Source organism: Salvelinus fontinalis, chromosome 9 (genome assembly GCF_029448725.1).
Source record: "Salvelinus fontinalis isolate EN_2023a chromosome 9, ASM2944872v1, whole genome shotgun sequence".
Classification (NCBI taxonomy): domain Eukaryota; kingdom Metazoa; phylum Chordata; class Actinopteri; order Salmoniformes; family Salmonidae; genus Salvelinus; species Salvelinus fontinalis.
The window spans coordinates 12924763-12948521 of NC_074673.1; the positions used below are offsets into that span (position 1 = coordinate 12924763).

Genomic DNA, 23759 nt, shown 5'->3' on the forward strand with positions numbered 1-23759 from the left:
CAACTTGATACAACTGTGGGAAGCATTGGAGTCAACATGGGCCAGCATCCCTGTGGAACGTTTTCGCCATTGGTCATGCTTACAGATAGGGGGCGATTGCAAACTTAAATGTATCCCAGTCTGATATTGACATGCAAGTGGTAGGTCACGTTCTAAAATCGTGCATTCTAATTACGTATTTACAATGTATACGAGTTCACTATGTACATGTCCTGATGTATATACAGTGCCTTCAGAAAGTATTCCCACCCCTTTACTTTTTCCACATTTTGTTGTGTTGTTACAGCCTGAACATCTATTGTATTGAGATTTTGTGTCGTCGATCTACACGTCGATCTACACACAATAATGTCAACATGGAATTTTGTTAGTATATATTTTTTTTATTAATACAAAATTTAAAGCTGAAAATTCTTGAGTCAATAAGTATTCAATCCCTTTTTCATGGTAAGCCTAAATAAGTTGAGGAGTAAAAATGTGCTTAACAAATCACATGATAAGTTGCAAGAACTCACTCCGTGTTCAATAATAGTGATTAAGATGATTTTGTGTGGGGTACAGAGATGGGGTAGTTATTCAAAAATCATCTTAACCACTATTATTGAACACAGAGTGAGTTCATACAACTTATCATGTGATTTGTTAAGCACATTTTTAAGGTCCCTCAATCAAGTAGTGAATTTCAAGCACAGATTCAACAACAAAGACCAGGGAGGTTTTTCAATGCCTCGCAAAGAAGGGCACCGATTGGTAGATGTGTTAACATTTTTTAAAGAATAAGTAGACGCTGAATGTCCCTTTGAGCATGGTGAAGTTATGAATTAGGCCTTGGATGGTGTATCAATACGGGGCGGCAGGTAGCCTAGTGGTTAGAGCTTTGGACTAGATACCGAAATGTTGCAAGATCAAATCCCTGAGCCGACAAGTTAAAAATTTGTTGTTGAACGAGGCAGTTAACCCACTGTTCCTAGGATGTCATTGTAAATAAGAATTTGTTCTTAACTGACTTGACTAGTTAAATATAAAATAAAATAAATACACCTAGTCACTACAAAGATACAGGTGTCCTTCCTATCTCAGTTGTCAAAGAGGAAGTAAACTGCTTTGGGATTTGACCAATGTGGATTTTAAAATAGTTACAGAGTTTAATGGTTGTAATATGAGAAAACTGAGGATGGATCAACAACATTGTAGTTACTCCACAATACTAACATAAATGACAGAGTGAAAAGAAGGAAGCTTGTACAGTACATTCTGTTTGCGAAAAAGCCCCTTAAGCAATACTGAACAAAATATTGTGCAAAGAAATTAACTTTTTGTCCTGAATATGAAGTGTTATGTTTGGGGCAAATCCAACACAACAAATCACTGAGTACCACTCTTCATATTTTCAAGCATAGTGCTGGCTGCATTATGTTATTGGTATGCCTGTCATCGGCAAGGACTAAGGATTTTTTTTAGGATAAAAAGAAAAAGGAATACAGGTATAAGTACAGGCAAAATCCCAGAGGAAAACCTGGTTCAGTCTGCTTTCTAACAGACACTGGGAGACTAATTCACCTTTCAGAAGGACAATAACCGAAAACACAAGGCCAAATTAACACTGGAGTTGCTTACCAAGACAACATTGATACCGGAGCGCCAAGTCTAGGACCAAAGGCGCCTTAACAGCTTCTACCCCTCTAAAATTGATTAAACAGTTTTTTGTCCTCATCGATCTAAACTCAGCAAAAAAAGAAATGTCCCTTTTTCAGGTCCTTGACTTTCAAAGATAATTCTTAAAAATCTAAATAACTTCAGAGATTTTCAGTGTAAAGAGTTTAAACACGGTTTCCCATGCTTGTTCAATGAACCATAAACAATTATTGAACATGCACCTGTGGAACGGCGGTTAAGACACTAACAGCTTACAGACGGTAGGCATTTAAGGGCACAGATATGAAAACTTAGCACACTAAAGAGGCCTTTCAACTGACTCTGAAAAACACCAAAAGAAAGATGCCCAGGGTCCCTGCTCATCTGTGTGAACGTGTCTTAGGCATGCTGCAAGGAGGCATGAGGACTGCAGATGTGGCCAGGGTAATAAATGGCAATGTCCATACTGTGAGACGCCTGAGACAGCGCTACAGGGAGACAGGACGGACAGCTGATCGTCCTCGCAGTGGCAGACCACGTGTAACACCACCTGCACAGGATTGGTACATCCAAACATCACACCTGCGACAGGTACAGGATGGCAACAACAACTGCCCTCCATCAGTGCTCAGACTGTCCGCAATAGGCTGAGAGAGGCTGGACTGAGGGCTTGTAGGCAACAACGTCGCCTATGGGTACAAAACCACCGTTGCTGGACCAGACAGGACTGGCAAAAAGTGCTCTTCACTGACGAGTTGCGGTTTTGTCTCACCAGGGGTGATGGTAAACAAATTCTCTGTAAACAAATTAACAATAGACTTTCAGCATACTTATTGAGAAGGGCACTCAACATGTACTGCACTGACACACATAACTGATGATTGGTTGAAAGAAATTGATAATAATAAGATTGTGGGAGCTGTACTGTTAGATTTCAGTGCAGCCTTTGATATTATTGACCATAACCTGTTGTTGAAAAAACGTATGTGTCATGGCTTTTCAACCTCTGCCATGTCGTGGATTCAGAGCAATCTATCTAATAGAACTCAGAGGGTTTTCTTTAATGGAAGCATCTCTAATGTCAAACATGTAAAGTGTGGTGTACCGCAGGGCAGCTCTCTAGGGCCTCTACTCTTTTATTTGTTTACCAATGACCTGAAACTGGCATTAAACAAAGCATGTGTGTCCATGTATGCTGATGAGTCAACCATATACACATCAGCAACCACAGCTAATGAAGTCACTGAAACCCTTAACAAAGAGTTGCAGTCTGTTTTAGAATGGGTGGCCAGTAATAAACAGGTCCTGAACATCTCTTAAACTAAGGCCATTGTATTTGGTACAAATCATTCCTTAAGTTCTAGATCTCAGCTGAATCTGCTAATGAATGGTGTGGCGGTTGACCAGGTTGAGGAGACTAAATTACTTGGCGTTACCTTAGATTGTAAACTGTCATGGTCAAAACAAATAGATGAAATGGTTGTAAAGATGGCGAGAGGTCTGGCCGTAATAAAGAGATGCATTGCAGGCTCTAGTTTTGTCTAATCTTGATTATTGTCCAGTCGTGTGGTCCAGTGCTGCAAGGAAAGACCAAGTTAAGCTGCAGCTGGCCCAGAACAGAGCGGCACATTTTGCTCTTAATTGTAATCAGAGAGCTGATATAAATACTATGCATGCCAGTTTCTCTTGGCTAAGAGTTGAGGAGAGACTGACTGCATCACTTCTTCTTTTTATAAGAAACAGTAATGTGTTGAAAATCCCAAATTGTTTGCATAGTCAACTTACACACAGCTATGACCCACACAATTCTCCCACCAGACATACCACCAGGGGTATTTTCACAGTCCCCACATCCAGAACACATTCAAGAAAGCGTACAGTATTATATAGAGCCCCTTTTGCATGGAACTTCCTTCCATCTTATATTGCTCAAATAAAAGAAAACCTGGTTTCAAAAAACAGATAAAGCAACACCTCGCGGAACAAAGCTTCTCTCTTATTTGACCTAGATAGTTTGTGTATGCATAGATATGTAGGATATGTGTGCCTTTAAAAAAAAATGTAAGTAGTTCTGTCCTTGAGCTCTTCTTGACAATTGATGTTCTGTATTATGTCATTCTGTATTATATTTCATGTTCTGTGTGGACCCCAGGAAGAGTAGCTGCTGCTATTGCAACAGCTAATGGGGATCCTAATAAAATACCAAAATACCAAATACCAAATCTCCCTGCTAATGCACAGTTATTTCCATGCTAACAGACTAATCATGAATCTACAACATACTGTTATATAATGTGCCTCCTTGTGTCTATCGTCAGGTGTTTACATTCATTGTATTTTGTCATTGTTATGACATTTGATTACAAAATACCCAGTCTGATATTGACATGCATGCGACGAATCACGAATCTACAGCCATCAACATCCTGTTGTCCTGCACATCTACAGTGCATTCAGAAAGTATTCAGACCCCTTGACTTTTTCCACATTTTATTAAGTCACAACCTTATTCTAAATGTTTATTTTTTTTAACTCAATCTACACACAATATCCCATAATGACAAAGCGAAAACAGGTTTTTAGAAATGTTTGCAAATGTATTAAAAAAAATAGATACTAGATAAGTATTCAGACCCTTTGCTATGAGCCTCGAAATTGACCTCAGGTGCATCCTGTTTCCATTGATTATCCTTGAGATGTTTCTACAACTTGATTGGAGTCCACCTGCGGTAAATTAAATTGATTGGACATGATTTGTAAAGGCACACACCTGTCTATATAAGGTCCCATGATTGACAGTGCATGTCAGAGAAAAAACCAAGCTCCGAGGTCAAAGGAATTGTCTGTAGAGCTCTGAGAAAGAATTGTGTCGAGGCACAGATCTGGGGAAGGGTACCAAAAAATGTCCGTAAGTACACATTCTCCCCAATTTTAATCTTGTCTCATCGCTGCAAATCCCCAACAGGCTCGGGAGGCAAAGGTCTTGTCATGAGTCCTCCGAAACATGACCCGCCAAGCCACGCTTCTTAACACCCGCTCGCTTAACCCAGATGCCAGCCGCACCAATGTGTCGGAGGAAACACCTTTCAACTGACGACCGTGGTCAGCCTGCAGGCGCCTGGCCCGCCACAAGGAGTCGCTACAGCGCGATGAGCCAAGTAAAGCTCCCCGTCCAAACCCTCTCCTAACCTGGCCACCTAAAGGACTCTCAGACCATGAGAAACTTGGTGTGATGAAACCAAGATTGAACTCTTTGGCCTGAATGCCAAGCGTCCCGTCTGGAGGAAACCTGGCACCATCCCTACGGTGAAGCATGATGGTGGAAGCATCATGCTGCTGGAATGTTTTTCAGTGGCAGGGTCTGGGAGACTAGTCAGAATCGAGGGAAAGATGAACGGAGGAGAGAGATCCTTGATGAAAACAGAGAGATCCTTGATGAAAACCTGCTCCAGAGCACTCAGGACATCAGACTGGGGCGAAGTTTCACCATCCAACAGGACAACGACCCTAAGCACACTGCCAAGACAATGCAGGAGTGGCTTCAGGACAAGTTTCTGAATGTCCTTGAGTGGCCCAGCCAGAGCCCAGACTTGAACACGGTCAAACATCTCTGGAGAGACATGATAATAGCTGTGCACCCTTGCTCCCCATCCAACCTGATAGAGCTTGAGAGGATCTGCAGAGAAGAATGGGAGAAACTTCCCAAATACAGGTGTGCCAAGCTTGTAGCTTCATACCCAAGACACAAGACTGTAATCGCTACCAAAAGGTGCTTCAACAAAGTACTGAATAAAGGGTCTGAATACTTGTGATATTACTTTTTTTTATATGTATTTGAAACATTTCCCTTTGTCATTATGGGGAATTGTGAGCAGATTGATGAAGAAAAACAACGATTTAATACATTTCAGTATAACGCTGTAACGTAACAAAATGTTGAAATAGTCAAGGGGTCCGAGTACATTCCGAATGCACTGTAATGTGCGTCTATTGTCAGAATAAATACCAAGCAACTGGGGCTGCTGTCTGGGCATTCCTTTCTTTAAAAACACAACGCAAGGGTTACGAAGTACGATAACATCTGTTACACCTATTAAAATCAATCAATATTCCCTATGAACATCCATCAACATTCACTATAAACATCTATCAACACGTTTTAGGGTGAACGTTTTAGGTTGAATGTTTTAGGGTGTGTTGTGAATTGTAAAACAAAAAAACACATAAAACCTGTCTTGTCAATGTGTAAAAGATGTATTGGGTGGAATTACTGTCCAGACTTGTCTTCGCTAAACTACCAAGGTTTTCAATCAAATATTTTGGGTGAAGCAGTAAACACACAGCACGCAGGCACTGAATTGCAAACTATTTAAGGTAATTAATCTTACCTAAGCCTTAACATTGTCCGTGTCAAGTATATTTGCAAGGGCCTCCCTTGAGGACTAGGTGTAGTTTCTAATGACTTTTAAGGCTTATATAAGAGGCAGTGACTCATACCTGATGAGGGCTAAAATATCTGAAATGCTCTGTGACAAGTGCAGCTGAGGATACATATAGAATTTTTAAAGTCTTACAGTCAGAAGTGTAAGCAGGTAAACTAAAGAAACTCGGTGAAAGAAAAGACAGTTTGATTTAGAGTCCTGGGTTTCTTGGATATGAGTCATTTCAGACCGTTGGTTAGCTTTTAAGCACTCACTATTGGATATATACACAGTACATACAGAGTTGTAGTGGGGGATATACGCAGGTATATTAAGATGTACAGTATAACCCAAAAAATGTAATTGGGCATTGCATATACTCATACTCATGTTCTTAATCTCCACTGATGTGTATAAAAGTAGTATAGCGGAGGTATACGCCGTATCAATGATGTAATTCAATAGAGAAATAATGTACAAAGTAGCCTACACAATAGCAAAGCATGTGAACTATATTCATATTCACATGCACCAGGCACACATAGCTAGTTTCACCGGAATATCAGGCAGCAAGAGCCTGCAGCTCTCAACTGGTTGTGGCATGAGGCAGCTCACAGAATTGAACAGCTAGGTAGGGTAGGAAAGACGTTTCAACTTATGATATCTACCAGTAAATGCTAACTAAGGCAACAATGGGTATGCAAACCAGGTATTAAAAAAGTTTGGTCTGAAGTATTCGTTAAATCTTTGCCATGCGCAATTCAGTCATCATGCACTGTAAAAAAATATAGTTTCAACTAATTATTATTAAGTAACTTGTTCCACAGCCTTGTTTTGATTACTTAACTTTTCGCTCCAAGTATTACCATTGTTGGCACAAACTTAGCTTAAACTTGAGAAAACGTAGGCAAAAATTCAGTCAACTTAAAATGATGTGTTTGCTCAACTTGTCTCATATGCTCATTCAACTAGAAATTATAATTTGTGAATCTTACCTACAAAAGGCTGTGGAATTAGTTACAAACACACACAATGCTTTTAACATATAATGTTTTCAACGTACATATTTGACACACGTTGACGTACATGATTACATTGTGCATGTTAATTTACACACTAACTATTACTCATTATGTCGTCACCTGGGATTTGAACTTCGATCCTCCAGCTACACCACCATGTCTGTGTCAATTATCAGTTCATCGGACTATTCTCTCATCATTGATTTGATTTACACAACCTATTTCAGCAATTGTAGTTTTTTTGTTATAGTTGTCTAATGTTGGTGGGGCATATTACTCTGTTTAAATTGTACTCCTTAATCACAATGATGAATAAAATAGTTTTTCTTGAGTGTATTTGTAACAGAGCTGAGATTTACTTTGAAGTGCAAAGTGTAGTAATACAGGTGAAATCAGTCATTGACACAGGCATGGTGGTGTAGCAGGAAGATCAGACTGTTGTGAACCAAGAGGTTGTGAGTTCAAATCCCAGGTGAGGACATGTTGAACATTAATTACTGTGTAAATGAACATGCACAATGTAATCATGTAAGTTGAAAGTATTGTATCATATTAATAGCACTGTGTGTGTAACTACTTCTGCCGCCATTTTTAGGTAAGATGCTCAGATAATCATTTTGAGTTAAATGAACATATGAGACAATTTGAGCAAACATAATTTTAAGTCGATTTTCTCAAGTTGGAGCTAAGTTTAGGACATATTTTTTTAGGTAACACTTGGACCAAAAAGTTGAGTATACAAAAAAAAGCCTGTGGAACCAGTTACTTAATAATAATTAGTTGAAACAACTACATTGTTTTTTTACATTGGGCGCTGTTTGAGTGAACATTTCTGAAGGCTTTACCCAAAAATCGTCCCAATTAATTATTGGCTGCAAAGTATGATATCATGATGATTTGTATCAATCGGGAGGGCATTTGTTTAGCCAATTCTGCATTAAATGTCGGCTGCAAAGTAAGCCTACCTGGCAGAATGATATCATGATGATTTGTATCATTTGGGAGGGCATTTGTTTAGCAAATTCTGCCATCCCATGTAGCCAAGGTGGCTGCCTTTCTGGCCCTGAGCAAAGGCAGTTAACCCCAACAACAGCTGGTCCCCGGGCGCCGATTATGTTGATTAAAGAAGCCCTCCACCGCTCTGATTCAGAGGGGTTGTATTAATTAATGCGGAACACACATTTCCGTTGGCTGCATTCAGTTATGCAAATGACTATGTACCTCCTTTCCTGACATTGTACAGTTCAGAAACATCGCTAGCCAAACAATATTTTGCTAGGTGCACAATTTAAGGAAAGTGCACCCAACTATTTTATTTTACTAGGCAAGTCAGTTAAGAACAAATTCTTATTTACAATGATGACCTACCCTAGCCAAACCAATTGGGCCCAGCCAAACCCACGCTGGGCCACGCCAGCAAAACCCACGCTGGGCCGCGCTGAGCCAAACCCACGCTGGGCCAATTGTGCGCTGCCCTATGGGACACACAATCACACCCAGTTGTGAAACAGCCTGGAATCAAACCAGGGTATGTAGTGATGCCTCTAGCACTGAGATGACGTGCCTTAGACCGCTGCACCACTCAGGAGCCTCAGTATGAGACAGTTGACAATTTCATGCATGGAGAGACATAACATATTCTAACAAGTCATAAGTCAAACCATTGTACCTGGATGCTGAATGTAAAGTGCTATCGACACTTAGTACAATTGATTTAGTGTCCTGATTGGTGTGGACATGAGTTCAGACAGTGTGTTAGCAATATATCACTTATTCCCGACATTTTTTTATTTTATTTTAGTCTTGAGTTATACTGCTATGTGATATTAGTTCAGGAGGTTTTTTGTATGTCACTTGTTGGATCTAGACCGCAAACATACCTCTCTCATGCGTGACTTCCACACCTCATCAGAGTCTGTTAGCAGGGAGCCAGTGGCATTTTGAAGCTGCTGGGACATGGCACTAGGGTCAGGGCACTGCCACTTAGGCAGAGCAAGTATGGCCAGGGTGGGGGTGATGAAGCTAAAGGTACCCCCCTGGAGGATTGGCAACCTGTGGAAAGAAAGAGGCAACCAGTAGCATGCATGGGTTAAGGGTGGAATGGTCTGGTTGATCTACCAGTGGTCTGCCTGGTAGCAAATAAGATTTAAGATTAGAAGAGTACAACTACCCTGGACTCTTTTAGATGAATTTAACCTTTGACCTAAAGGTGTATAGATGCAGATTGTCAAAGAAGCTCAAGTTAACTCGATCACGACATACCCAATATTATCCCAATGTCGTCTCAATGGCCACGGAATGATTCCTGATATCTGGAGCCAAGAAAGGACGTATAGTAACGATAAGCTTCCTTGAAATGGGTAGGTGGTTGGGTAGCTAGTAAGGTAGCTGGTTGGATAGCTGGTTGGGTAGCTACTGTAGGTGCCTATTTGCCTGATTTATTCCACTGGATGCATCAATGGTCTAGTAGTTTTAGCCTTATACAACCAACCCATTTTGGTCTTACAACAGTTGAGATACACTGAGTGTACAAAACATTAAGAACACCTGCTCTTTCCATGAAAGACTGACCAGGTGAATCAAAGGTGAAAGCAATGATCCCTTATTGATGTAACTTGTTAAATCCACTTCAATCAGTGTAGATGAAGGGGAGGAGACAGGTTAAAGAAGGATTTTTAAGCCTTGACACAATTGAGACATGGATTGTGTATGTGTGTCATTCAAAGGGTGAATGGGCAAGACAAGTATTGAAGTGCTTTTAGTAAGTTCCAGGCGCACTGGTTTGTATCAAGAACTGCAATGCCATACTAAGAAGGTGTTCCTAATGTTTAGTATACTCAGTGCATATTCAGTGTCATTACCGTATACTACTAGAGGGTACACGTATTAGTTCAAACCAGCTTAAATAAATAAGGTTGCTATTATGTTATGTTTATGATACATAACTGCTGGGCTGTGATAGACTCATCTGGGTGATTGTCTAGTCTTATAATATAATATATATAATATATATTATGTAATTCCATACTGACCAATCCTGTACCTGCACCTGGGCTCTTCAGCTCTAACTCATGGAAACTCAACATAAGGCTTTGGACAGGAATCATTCTAAAACTGTGGTAGGCCCAGGCCTTAACCCTGTCCTCACTATACTGTACATTAGGGCATTAAGCTGTCTGGAACTTTACTTAGAACTGGAGACAGATATTTCCAAAAGGATTACCTAGATGGAAATAAACTCAGCAAAAAAAGAAACGTCCCTTTTTCAGGACCCTGTCTTTCAAAGATAACTTCACAGATCTTCATTGAAAAGGGTTTAAATACTGTTTCCCACGCTTGTTCAATGAACAATAAACAATTAATGAACATGCACCTGTGGAACGGTCATGAAGACACTGACAGCTTACAGACGGTAGGCATTTAAGGTCACAATTATGAAAACTTAGGACACAAAAGAGGCCTTTCCACTGACTCTGAAAAACACCAAAAGAAAGATGCCCAGGTTCCCTGCTCATCTGCGTGAAAGGGCAATAAATTGCAATGTCCATACTGTGAGATGCCTAAGACAGAGCTACAGGGAGACAGGACGGACAGCTGATCGTCCTCGCATGGGCAAACCATGTGCAACAACACCTGCACAGGATCGGTACATCCAAACATCACACCTGCAGGACAGGTACAGGATGGCAACAACAACTGCCCGAGTTACACCAGGTATGCACGATCCCTCTATCAGTACTCAGACTTTCTGCAAAAGGCTGAGAAAGGCTGGACTGAAGGCTTGTAGGCCTGATTTAAGGCAGGTCCTCACCAGACATCACCGGCAACAACATCGCCTAAGGGCACAAACCCACCGTCGCTGGACCAGACAGGACTGGCAAAAAGTGCTCTTCAATGACAAGTCACAGTTTTGTCTCACCTGGGGTGATGGTCGAAGTCGCATAGATCATTGAAGGAATGAGCGTTACACCGAGGCCTGTACAGTACTCTGGAGCGGGATCGATTTGGAGGTTCAGGGTCCGTCATGGTCTGGGGCACTGTGTCACAGCATCATCGGACTGAGATTGTTGTCATTACAGACAATCTCAATGCTGTCCGTTACAGGGAAGACATCCTCCTCCCTAATGACAATGCCACCAGCCATACTGCTCGTTCTGTGTGTGATTTCCTGCAAGACAGGAATATCAATGTTCTGCCAAGGCCAGCGAAGAGCCCGGATCTCAATCCCATTGAGCATGTCTGGGACCTGTTGGATCAGAGGGTGAGTGCTAGGGCCATTCCCCTAAGAAATGTCCGGGAACTTGCTGGTGCCTTGGTGGAATAGTGGGGTAACATCTCACAGCAAGAACTAGTCAATCTGGTGCAGTCCATGAGGAGGGGATGCACTGCAGTACTTAATGCAGCTGGTGGCCACACCAGATACTGACTGTTACTTTTGATTTTGACAACCCCTTTGTTCAGGGGACACGTTGTTCCATTTCTGTTAGTCACATGTCTGTGGAACTTGTTCAGTTTATGTCTCAGTTGTTGAATCTTGTTGTGTTCTTACAAATATTTACACATGTTAAGTTTGCTGAAAATGAATGCAGTTGACAGTGAGAGGACATTTCTTTTTTTGCTGAGTTTAGAGAAGGATTTTTGTAAAGACTGACCAGCTGTTTGGATTCAGATCGCTGTTTGGGTTCAGATCTCTGTTTGGATTCAGATGTGTGTTTGGTTTCAGATGTCTGTTTGGTTTCAGATGTGTGCACGATTGCGTGTCTACTCAAGCATGCATGCACACAGCCTTGTCTGTGTGTTCTTCTAAGCTTCTGTGGGTTTAAAGTAGGCTCCTACATGTGTTTGCATTTATACATCCTTGTGCCTATACACTGAGGCCTATACACTGAGGCCTATACACACTCGGGAGCCCGAGTGGTGCAGCGGTTTTGTACAATCAGTGTATACATAAGTCGGAAGTGTACATACACCTTTGCCAAATTCCCTGTTTTAGGTCAGTTAGGATCACCACTTTATTTTAAGAATGTGAAATGTCAGAATAGAATAAGTTGAGAAAATGATTTATTTCATCTTTTATTTCTTTCATCACATTCCCAGTGGGTCAGAAGTTTACATGCACTCAATAGTATTTGGTAGCATTGCCTTTAAATTGTTTAACTTGGGTCAAACGTTTCAGGTAGCCTTCCACAAGCTTCCCACATTAAGTTGGGTGAATTTTGGCCCATTCCTCCTGACAGAGCTGGTGTAACTGAGTCAGGGTTGTAGCCCTCCTTGCTCGCACACGCTATTTCAGTTCTGCCCACAAGTTTTCTATAGGATTGAGTTCAGGGCTTTGTGATGGCCAGTCCAATACCTTGACTTTGTTGTCCTTAAGCCATTTTGCCACAACTTTGGAAGTATGCTTGGGGTCATTGTTCATTTGGAAGACCCATTTGCGACCAAGCTTTAACTTCCTAACTGATGTCTTGAGATGTTGCTTCAATATATCCACATCATTTCCTGCCTCATGATGCCAGCTATTTTGTGAAGTGCACCAGTCCCTCCTGCAGCAAAGCACGCTCACAACATGATGCTGCCACCCCCGTGCTTCACGGTTGGGATGAAGTTCTTCGGCTTGCAAGCCTCCCCCTTTTTCCTCCAAACATAACAATGGTCATTATGGCCAAACAGTCTATTTTTGTTTCATCAGACCAGAGGACATTTCTCCAAAAAGTACAATCTTTGTCCCCATGTGCAGTTGCAAACCGTAGTCTGGCTTTTTATGACGGTTTTGGAGCAGTGGCTTCTTCCTTGATGAGCGGCCTTTCTGGTTATGTCGATATAGGACTGGTTTTAATGTGGATATAGATACTTTTGTACCTGTTTCCTCCACCATCTTCACAAGGTCCTTTGCTGTTGTTCTGAGATTGATTTACACTTTTCGCACTAAAGTACGTTCATCTCTAGGAGACAGAATGCGTCTCCTTCCTGAGCGGTATGACGGCTGCATGGTCCCATGGTGTTTATACTTGCATTCTATTGTTTGTACAGATGAATGTGGTACCTTCAGGCGTTTGGAAATTGCTCCCAAGGATGAACCAGACTTGTGGAGGTCTACAATTTTATTTCTGAGGTCTTGGCTGATTTATTTTGATTTTCCCATGATGTCAAGCAGAGGCACTGAGTTTGAAGGTAGGTCTTGAAATACATCCATAGGTACACCTCCAATTGACTCAAATTATGTCAATTAGCCTATCAGAAGCTTCTAAAGCAATGACATCATTTTCTGGAATTTTCCAAGCTGTTTAAAAGCACAGTCAACTTAGTGTATGTAAACTTCTGACCCACTGGAATTGTGATTCAGTGAATTATAAGTGAAATAATCCATCTGTAAACATTTGTTGGAAAAATTACTATTGTCATGCACAAAGTAGATGTCTTAACCGACTTGCCAAAACTATAGTTTGTTAACAAGACATTTGTGGAGTGGTTGTAAAACGAGTTTTAATGACTCCAACCTAAGTGTATGTATACTTCTGACTTCAACTGTATGTGTGTGCCCTTATGTGAAAGATAAGCTATTAAGGAAATGCCAAGAGGACTAACTACCTGGTTCCGATAGTGGTCTGAAGCAATGTGCACACACCCGACACAAAGAATATGGTGGAGATGAGTAGGCTCTTGGCGGCGTTGTTGTTTCCAATACAGAGAGGCTCGGCCAGGATCAGAGGCACTGCAATTATGCCACCGAATGCCAGGATATAATGCTGTTGACAGAAGTAGAAGAAAGACCGAAAGGCATGACCTCGAAATGTCATGGTTCGAATCACGGTATATTGTAAACAGATAATCGTAACAAAAGAACAACCCCTGAAAGACACATTGACATACCTGTCATGACTTGATATCACACACAAATACAAATGTCAGAACAAACTGTTCTAATACTATTATGATTAGGCTACATTCCCCTTTACTATTTTCCCCATTCTTTTTCAGTCCAAACTTTTAAAGGGATAGTGAATTAAGCCCTTTTCCTACCTAACCAAAGTCAGAGTAACTCATGGATAACATTTATATGTTTGTGGTACGTGTAGACTTCCAGCTGTTGCGCTCAAACTAGTTAGCGATGGCTCACAACACTACCTCCAACTTCCTTCAAACTGCACTCAATCAGAGACATAAAAATGGTATCCATAAGTTCATCTGACTCTGGGTAAGTAGAAAAAGGGCTTCATTGCCTAAATCTATCACTATCCCTTTAAAGTTCTTCACAGGTTTTGGTTTAGCCTAGATCTCCCTTGGCCCAGGCCAAAACCACATTTCACACATAACTTTCGCATAATGCATTAATTGAAGTTGGATAACGCCAACATTGGCCCAGGTCTTAGCTGGCCCTCCTCTTTTCAGTGCTAGACTTATTCACCCTAAACACCCGCCTGACCTTACAAACACATTGTTGAAATCAGCACGTGAAAACATATTTGCTGAATGACTTCTATAGGATATGCATTTAACTGTCCCCTCAGCTCCTCTGTTACTTTCTTTGACATGTTAGCCCTGGGCTTTCAGCATGCAGGTGTTCAAATGCTTGTGTTATACTGTTATCGCTCACATATGAGTAAGAATGACTAACAAATCAATGGGGGCCCCCTGGAGGTTAGGGCCCTGCGTGCCCAGTTGGTATTTGGCCATGGTTAATACAAGTTTAGATAGCTGGCTAGACTAACTACCAATCTAAAAATTGTTAGCTGACATGGCTAATTGAGTCTGTCAGTGACTGACATAACAAGGCAAAACTGCTGATGCACAACCACATGTTGAAATTGCACCTATTCTTACTGCCCAGAGACCCCAACTGGGGCCCTAAGCGACAGATTATGTCGCTTATGCCTGGAACTGGATAGTCCAGTGTTGACACAGTGCAGTGGGAAAATACCCTATTAGTCGATAATGACATTTGGTTTAAAGGGATAGGCCAGGATATTGGCAATGAAGCTACATTAACAGCAACAACAAAAATTTAAGCACAAAATAAGTTGTTAAATTACTAATAGGCCTACAATTAATATAACTACCGCTACCATTAATAATATAAGGTACTACAGACATACAGTGGGGTCCAAACTTATTGACACACTTGATAAAGATTATCAAAATGATATATAAAATAAGTCATTCAAATACTGAGCTATATTGTATGCTAAAAATATATATTAATTTATACTAATATAATAGCTCATAGAGTCATATTTCTTTTATCAAAAAGGTAGGGTTCAAAATGATTGACACCCCTGTTTTCAATACCTATCAATGTCTCACCTTGCGGGGATAACGACACTGATACTTTTTCTAAAATGTTTGATGAGTTGGAGAACACATTGGGAGGGATCTTAGACCATTTCTCCATACATAAACCTTCCAGATCCTTGATATCGTTTGGCTGTGCTTATGGACTGCCCTCTTCAATTCAATGGGTTTTAAGCCCGAAAACTGAGATGGCCATTGCAAAATTATAATTTTGTTGTCAATTATTAATTTCTTTGTGGATTTTGATTTGTGTTTGGTGTTATTGTCTTGCTGGATGATACTGTTCACCTACTGTCAAGTTTCAGCCTCCTGGCAGAGGCAACCAGGTCTTTGGTTAAAATTTCCTGGTACTGGATAAAGTTCATTGATGCGGTTGACCTTAATAAGGGCCCAAGGACCAGTGGAAGCAAAATAGCCCCATAACATCAAATATCCACCACCATATTTTACAGTAGGTACGGGGTCATTTTTTGCCCATGCATTCTCATTTCGATGCCAAACCCGCCGCTGGTGTGCATAGCCAAAGAGCTCTATTGTCACGATAATCCTCCTCCTCTTCATCAGAAGAGGAGGAGTAGTGATCGAACCAAGGCGCAGCGTAGTGAAATGACATGATTTATTGAACACGACGGAAAAACAAACTAAACTTGCATAAACAAACAAAACAAATAAACGATGCAGACAGACCTGAACGACGAACTTACATATAACGTGAAGAACGCAATGAACAGGAACCGACTACAAAAAACTAACAAACCGCAAACAGTCCCGTATGGTGCAAACATATACACAGACACAGGAGACAACCACCCACAACGAACACTGTGAAACCACCTACCTAAATATGACTCTTAATTAGAGGAACACCAAACACCTGCCTCTAATTAAGAGCCATACCAGGCAAACCAATAAACCAACATAGAAACAGAAAACATAGAAATGCCCACCCAACTCACGTCCTGACCAACTAACACATAAAACTAACAGAAAACAGGTCAGGAACGTGACATCTATTTTCATGCTGTCCAACAAATGTAAACACCTGGACTTCGCTAAACGGCATTGGTACTTGGATTGGAACCGGTGCTTTGGTCAGATGACATGAAAATAGAGCTCTTTGGCCACGCACACCAGTTTTGAGTTTGGGGTCGAAATGAGAAAGTATACGTGGGAAATGGAACCCTATTCCTTACATAGTGCACAGCTTTTGACCAGAGCCCTTATAGGCACTCGTCACAAGTAGTGTACTAAAAAAGGAATAGGGTGCCACTTGGGCTTTATGGGTCCTGGTTAAAATGAGTACACTACATAGGAAATAGGGTGCCATTTCAGGCCCAATGGGTCCTGGTCAAATGTAGTGCACTACATAGTGAATAGGGTGCCATTTTAGACACAGACCAGGACCCTCATGGTTTGCTAGATCCACTTCCTCCTTTATGTTTGTGTCTATCTTTTGAATAATCTCTGAAGGCCTTGTGCACAGTGCCTTCAGAAAGTATTCAGACCCCTTGACTTTTTCCATGTTATTACATTACAGCTTTATTCTAAAATTAATTAAATCGTTTTTTTTACTCATCAACCTACACACAATACCCCATATTGACAAAGCAAAAACGTTTTTTTTTTTTACATTTTTGAAATATCACATTTAAATAAGCATTCAGACCCTTAACTCAGTACTTTGTTGAAGCACTTTCGGCAGCGATTACAGCATTGAGTCTTCTTGGGTATGACGCTACAAGCTTGGCACACCTGTATTTGGGGAGTTTCTCCCATTATTCTCTGCAGATCCTCTCAAGCTCTATAAGCTTGGATGGGGAGCGTTGCTGCACAGATATTTTCATGTCTCTCCAGAGATGTTAGATCGTGTTCAAGTCCGGCCTCTGGCTGGGCCACTCAAGGACATTCAGAGACTTGTCCCGAAGCCACTCCTGCATTGTCTTGGCAGTGTGCTTAGGGTCGTTGTCCTGTTGGAAGGTGAACCTTCGCCCCAGTCTGAGGTCCTGAGTGCTCTGGAGCAGGTTTTCATCAAGGATCTTTCTTTACTTTGCTCCGTTCATCTTTGCCTTGATCCTGACTAGTCTCCCAGTCCCTGCCGATGGCATCCGTTTGGCTATTCTACCATAAAGGCCTGATTGGGGGAGTATTGCAGAGATGGTTGTCCTTCCTTCTCCCATCTCCACAGAGGAACTCTAGAGTTTTGTCAGAGTGACCATCGGGTTCTTGGTCACCTCCCTGACCAAGGCCCTTCTCCCCCGATTGCACAGTTTGGCCGGGCGGCCAGCTCTAGGAAGAATCTTGGTGGTTCCAAACTTCTTTCATTTAAGAATGATGGATGCCACTGTGTTCTTGGGGACTTTCAATGCTGCAGAAATGTTTTGGTACCCTTCCCCAGAACTGTGCTTCAACACAATCCTGTCTCGGAGCTCTACGGACAATTCCTTCAACCTCATGACTTGGTTTTTGCTCTGACATGCCCTGTCAACTGTGGGACCTTATATACCTTGTTAGCTTGGGGATTCGATCTTTTGGTTACTGGCCCAACGCTCTAACCACTACACTAGGTTACCTAGACAGGTGTGTGCCTTTCTAAATCATGTCCAATCAGTTGAATTTACCACAGGTGGACTCCAATTAAGTTGTAGAAACATCTCAAGGATGATCAATGGAAACAGGATGCACCTGAGCTCAATTTTGAGTCTCGTAGCAAAGGGTCTGAATACTTATGTAAGTAAGGTATCTGTTTTTTATTTTTTTTAAATTTGTCACTTTGTCGTAATGGGATATTGTGTGTATATTACTGAGGATTTAATGTAAGGTAACAAAATGTGATAAAGTCAAGGGGTCTGATTACTTTCCGAGGGCACTATGTACTACATATCCTGACCTTATGGTGAGCCTTTGAGCTTATGCATCCTTGATGTCTGCTCAGGTCTTCCAGAAAGAGCTGTTCGATGCTATACACCAGAACTTCATGTTAAAGGGTCTGTCCAACCTCCTCATTATGGGAAATGTAACCCTATCTGTCCCAAGACCCAAGTAAATATCTGCTTTTCATTTATCGACTAATATTTATATTTAGCCTCACAACTAAGTATTTTACCATTTACCATATTTTACCATTTACCATATTTTCAGGACAACCAGGGCTACAGGTAGAACACAGACCCATTTGATACAAACAGTTGCATTAATGAATGTTATTGACAACTTCAATTTAACTAATAGGGTCGTCAAAAACAAAAACCTGATAAAACAATGATTTTATATGAATGCTGTAAGTCTGGGATGGGCGACTGGCGGCACCTCTTTTGTAGGCCTGCAAACCAATATTTTTTTGGGGGGGGGGAACTCAGTTGGCCTAAACCTATTGTTCAGAGTTAAAATAATAGAATACCCAAGGTGCAATTTCGAAATTTGTTTGTGCATCAGCAGTCACTCAATAGGCCCATGTCAGCTAAATTATTTTAGATAGAGGCCAGCTATCTGAAATTGTAGTAAGCATAACCAAATTACCGACTGGGGTGGGGCCCATTGATCATCAGTTGTCATATTAAAAACTGTAAACATTTGCCTCCACCCTATGGCAAAATGTGAAGAATTGAAGGAAATAGTGGCCCCACCCCATAAAAAGTTTCCCCTCCCGGCTGTAAGTACAGAAATAGTTTGCTCTGTGGGAAAATCATATCCAGTGACAACTGTGTGAAGTTTTGAGTTTTTGACAGCAACTATGTGAGCTTTATACAGTATTATAGACACTCTGTCCTGGGATTTCCTTTGTTCTTCTGTGTTGAAGAACCTCTTCCAACGACTATTGTGTAACTTGTGAGCGTCATAGAGAAAAACATGGTACACGTGCTTGTTCGTGAGAGTCTTGGCTTTTCATGGATACAGTGCTGGGAAAAAGTATTTGCCCCATTCTAATTTTCTCTGTTTTTGCATATTTTTATGATAATAAATGTTGTCAGATCTTCAACCAAAACCTAATATTAGATCAAAGGAACCTGAGTTTACAAATAACAACAACAAGAAATGTATATGTTTTTTTATTTAAGTAACAAAGTTATGGAACACTCAATTCCCCTGGGTGAAAAATGAATTTCCCCCATACACTCAATAACCGGTTGTACCACCTTTAGCTGCAATGACTCCAACCAAATGCTTCCTGTAGTTGTTGATCAGTCTCTCACATCACTGTGTAGGAATTTTGGCCCACTCTTGCATGCAGCACTGCTTTAACTCAGCGACATTTGTGGGGTTTCAAGCATGAACTGCTCGTTTCAAGTCCTGCCACAACATCTCAATTGGGATTAGGTCTGAACTTTGACTAGGCCATTCCAAAACTTCAAATGTGTTGCTTTTTAAACATTTTCATGTAGACTTGATTGTGTGTTTTGGATCATTGTCTTGCTGCATGACCCAGCTGCGCTTTAGCTTCAGCTCACAGACAGATGGCCTGAAATCCTCCTCTAGAATTCAATGATACAGAGCAGAATTCGTGGTTCTTCTATTAAGGCAAGTTGTCCAGGTCCTGAGGCAGCAAAGCATCCCCAAACCATCACAGTACCACCACCATGCTTGACCGTTGGTATGAGGTTCTTACTTTGGAATGCAGTGTTTGGTTTTCGCCAGACATAATGGGACCCATCTCGTCCAAAAAGTTGACTCAAGATTGCAAAATAATGCCTGGAAGCACCTGGATGATCATCAAGACTCTTGGAAGAATGTTCTATGGACAGGTGAGTCGAAAGTAGAACTTTTTGGACGACATGTTTGCAGCTCAAACCATTCTGACTACAGACGTTTTTGTAAAAGATAACCGGCCCCGGGCTTCTTCGGGGTCCACCCTTGTCTTTACAAACACCGGATGCAGAAGAAATAGAAGAAATAGACTAATCCAATGGTACATTAATTAAGATATGGGCTGTTTCCTGTCCATTATGTTTTGTACCTTTGAGGAATGGTGACATCAAATATGGGGTGACTTTGAAGTGAGTAAGGAAAGACCGAGCAGGAGTGGCATGAGATGGGGACTTACAGTATATGACTGCTAGGAACCAGCATGCAGAACTATTTCCAAGAAATGCTGGATGGGAAATGGTTATAGGTGGGAGACTTAACTGTAGACTAAGATATATTTATACAGGGGAAGAGGGAGTAGGTAAAGGATGTACATTTACATTTGAGTCATTTAGTAGACGATCTTATCCAGAGCAACTTACAGTTAGTGTATTCATCTTAAAGTAGCTTGGTGAGACAATCACATATTACAGTTGTAGTAAGTACATGTTTCCTCAATAAAGAAGATGTCTGGTTCACAGCAGGTTTCTGGTCCATCCCATTTAAATTCAGTCAATTCGGGAAGTAAATTGACATTCCAATTCCCATTTTCCTTGAATCTTCTTAATTTTCAATTGGAAGGGGGATTTCAGTTCACTTTGTGAATTAACTAAATTAAAATGAAATTGAGCCCAACCCTGGTGGTTAACACTGGGTACAACCTGCACTGTGTTGTTCCCTTACCTGGAAGCCCAGCAGGATGCAGAGATACCATGGTGGCCTATCATTGATGGAGTAGACCAGGTCCAGGCCTTTGTTCTGGTCCTCCAGACCTTCTTCCAGGCCCTCCATGTGAGCCCCATCCATGTCAATCCTCTCTGACTGATCACTGTCTGGGCCCTGTGGAGGAAAACTGTCTTTAGAGGGGAAGTTGAAATTTGCCTATATGGCCTATATACCACAGCTAAGGGTTGTTCTTACGCACAATGCAACGCGGAGTGCCTGGACACAGCCCTTAACTGTGGTATATTGGCCATATATCACAAACCCCCTCGGTGCCTTATTGCTATTATAAACTGGTTACCAATGTAATTAGAGGAGTAGAAATAAATGTTTTGTCATACCCGTGGTATACCTGATATACTGTACCACGGCTGTCAGCCAATCAGCATTCAGGGCTCGAACCACCCAGTTTATAATCTTACATATACCATTTCCTGGAGAAAAAAAGTTAACGAGAAAAGTATAGTACTCTTCAAAGACTAAGAATAATTTTTAAAGTAAAACATATTATATCTCAAGATACAGTTTTTAGTGGTTTCTGAGAAAAACAGAACAGAAACAGTCCTACTACAACCACACAGGATTGTGTTACCTCCCTTTAACATTCTTCTCTGATGTCAAATTTATTCTAAAAGAACAGTATGCCAATGACTAAAAGAGAAAACAAGAAACATCTGCCTGTGAAGGAAGTCTAAGTGGTATTCCTACCATTCCAGGAGATTTATATTTTACCACAAGGAAAAAGGGTATGTCTAATATGTGCTAGTGCTACTGTGTAACGGCCACAGTGCTTGTTCAATCATTGAAATGACCCATAGGAATCCATATCCATGTTCCATTATGGCCTGAGCTATGGAGTCCATCTTCTGTCCCATGCACCATGCGACCGTGAAAGGGAAATCTATACTGAGTCTGATGGGAGCATGTGATTGGCGATATGGTACAAAATGGCACCGGTGTGGGCAGCTAGTAATCCATTCTGACGGTAAACAAGGCCATATAGCCCACTGACGCTACTTAAAACCAGTCAGTGTCCTAAAGATAAAGAGGCCAGGTACATGTTAACACGTATCCCACAAGATGTATTACCTTCCCTATGCTCTGTGTGGTCTTCCGCAATGTTTTAACTAATTCACTATGGATGAAATCTTGTTTATAAAGGGTGATTGCTTTGTTGACCGAGCTCAAGTAACGTTAGCAATGTTTTATCGGGCAAGAAGTTGATTTGACCAATTATACAGTAGCAGGTATAGATATTCCTTGCATTCTAGAGACACACACATGATAACGCTTATGTTCAGTCATACACCTTATTTGCGTCTACAAACACCTGTATCTACAAACACCTGTTACATCTTCTTTTGTAACTATTGCTAACCTTCATCATGATGCTTAATCTCTCATTGAGGTAAGGTGAATGATATGTATGAAATGTGTGGTATGAATACATTTTCACTGGCAAGAGGTGGAGAGGAAGCAGCTGCTGTATTGAGGAAAAAGGTTAAAGCAGAAATGGATAGCAATGTGTTCAACCGGTACAGAAATCTTACAACTGTCACAAAAAAAGCCTTAAAATCACTCTGTAAGCCTTTAATCTGAGAACAGTACCTCCGATGCCTCATCACATGAACACAGTCAAAGAATTCAACAGGATTTCTCAGAACTAATCCATGTGTCTTTGCTTGTTTGAGCCACAAAAGGTAGACTTATCCAACAGCTGGTTTCAGCGGGAAGTGCTTAGGCTACGATCTGCTAATCCTTTGCTGCCACCTAATGGATTTCCCCTCCACCTTCCTGTAAATGTGGATCTCCAGGGACATTGATATAAATGTTCTAATAGCTTAGTTGGAAGCTTTTCACTGCATGTGGGTGTGTAACCTACTGCACAGCATGACACGAGCATAATGACCCTCTAATCTTGAATCATAACCATATGCCTTCCCACTAGAACTTCCTTCACTTCCCTCATTCCATTTTAGAAGTATAAGACTCCAGAGTCTTGGCAATCAGTTACTAATTTGCCACCTTACTAACACAACCAACTGTGGCTTTTCAACAACCTCAACAACCATATATGGGCAAATTACACTACATGACTAAAAGTATGTGGACACCTGCTCGTTGCACATCTCATTCCAAAACCACGGGCATTAATATGAAGTTGGTCCCTCCTTTGCTGCTATAACAGCCTTTACTCTTCTGGGAAGGCTTTCCACTAGATGTTGGAACATTACTGCGGGGACTTGATTCCATTCAGCCACAAGAACATTAGCGTGGTCGGGCAATGGTGTTGGCCCATTAGGCCAGGCTCACAGGTGTTCGATGGGGTTGTGGTCAGAGCTCTGTGCAGGCCAATCAAGTTCTTCCAAACCGATCTCAACAAATCATTTCTGTATGGACCTCACTTTATGCACCGGGGCATTGTCATGCTGAAAAAGGAAAGGGCCTACCACAAACTGTTACCACAAAGTTGGAAACACAGAATCGTCTAGAATGTCATTGTATGCTGTAGCGTTAAGATTTCCCTTCACTGGAACTAAGGGGCCTAGCCTGAACCATGAAAAACAGCCCCAGACCATTATTCCTCCTCCATCAAACTTTACAGTTGGCACTATGCATTGGGGCAGGTAGCGTTTCCTAGCATCCTCCAAACCCAGATTTGTCTGTCGGACTTCCAGATGGTGAAGTGCGATTCATCACTCCAGAGAACACGTTTCCACTGCTCCAGAGTCCAATGGCGGTGAGCTTTACACCACTCCAGCCAACGCTTGCCATTGCGCATGGTGATCTTAGGCTTGTGTGCAGATGCTCGGCCATGGACACCCATTTC

The 23759-nt window shown here is 41.4% G+C and overlaps 1 protein-coding gene across 2 annotated transcripts in view; it reads right to left on the minus strand.

Annotated features, from left to right (window-relative positions):
• Positions 1-23759, minus strand: part of si:dkey-106n21.1 (solute carrier family 23 member 2) — a 70344-nt gene that overhangs the window by 42797 nt on the left and 3788 nt on the right. For both annotated transcript variants that reach the window (XM_055933433.1, XM_055933432.1), the window contains exons 2-4: positions 20891-21046; positions 13667-13824; positions 8959-9130 (exon numbers count right to left, since the gene is read on the minus strand). In XM_055933433.1, the coding sequence (XP_055789408.1) occupies positions 8959-9130; positions 13667-13824; positions 20891-21046 (486 nt within the window). The remainder of the gene's footprint in view (positions 1-8958; positions 9131-13666; positions 13825-20890; positions 21047-23759) is intronic.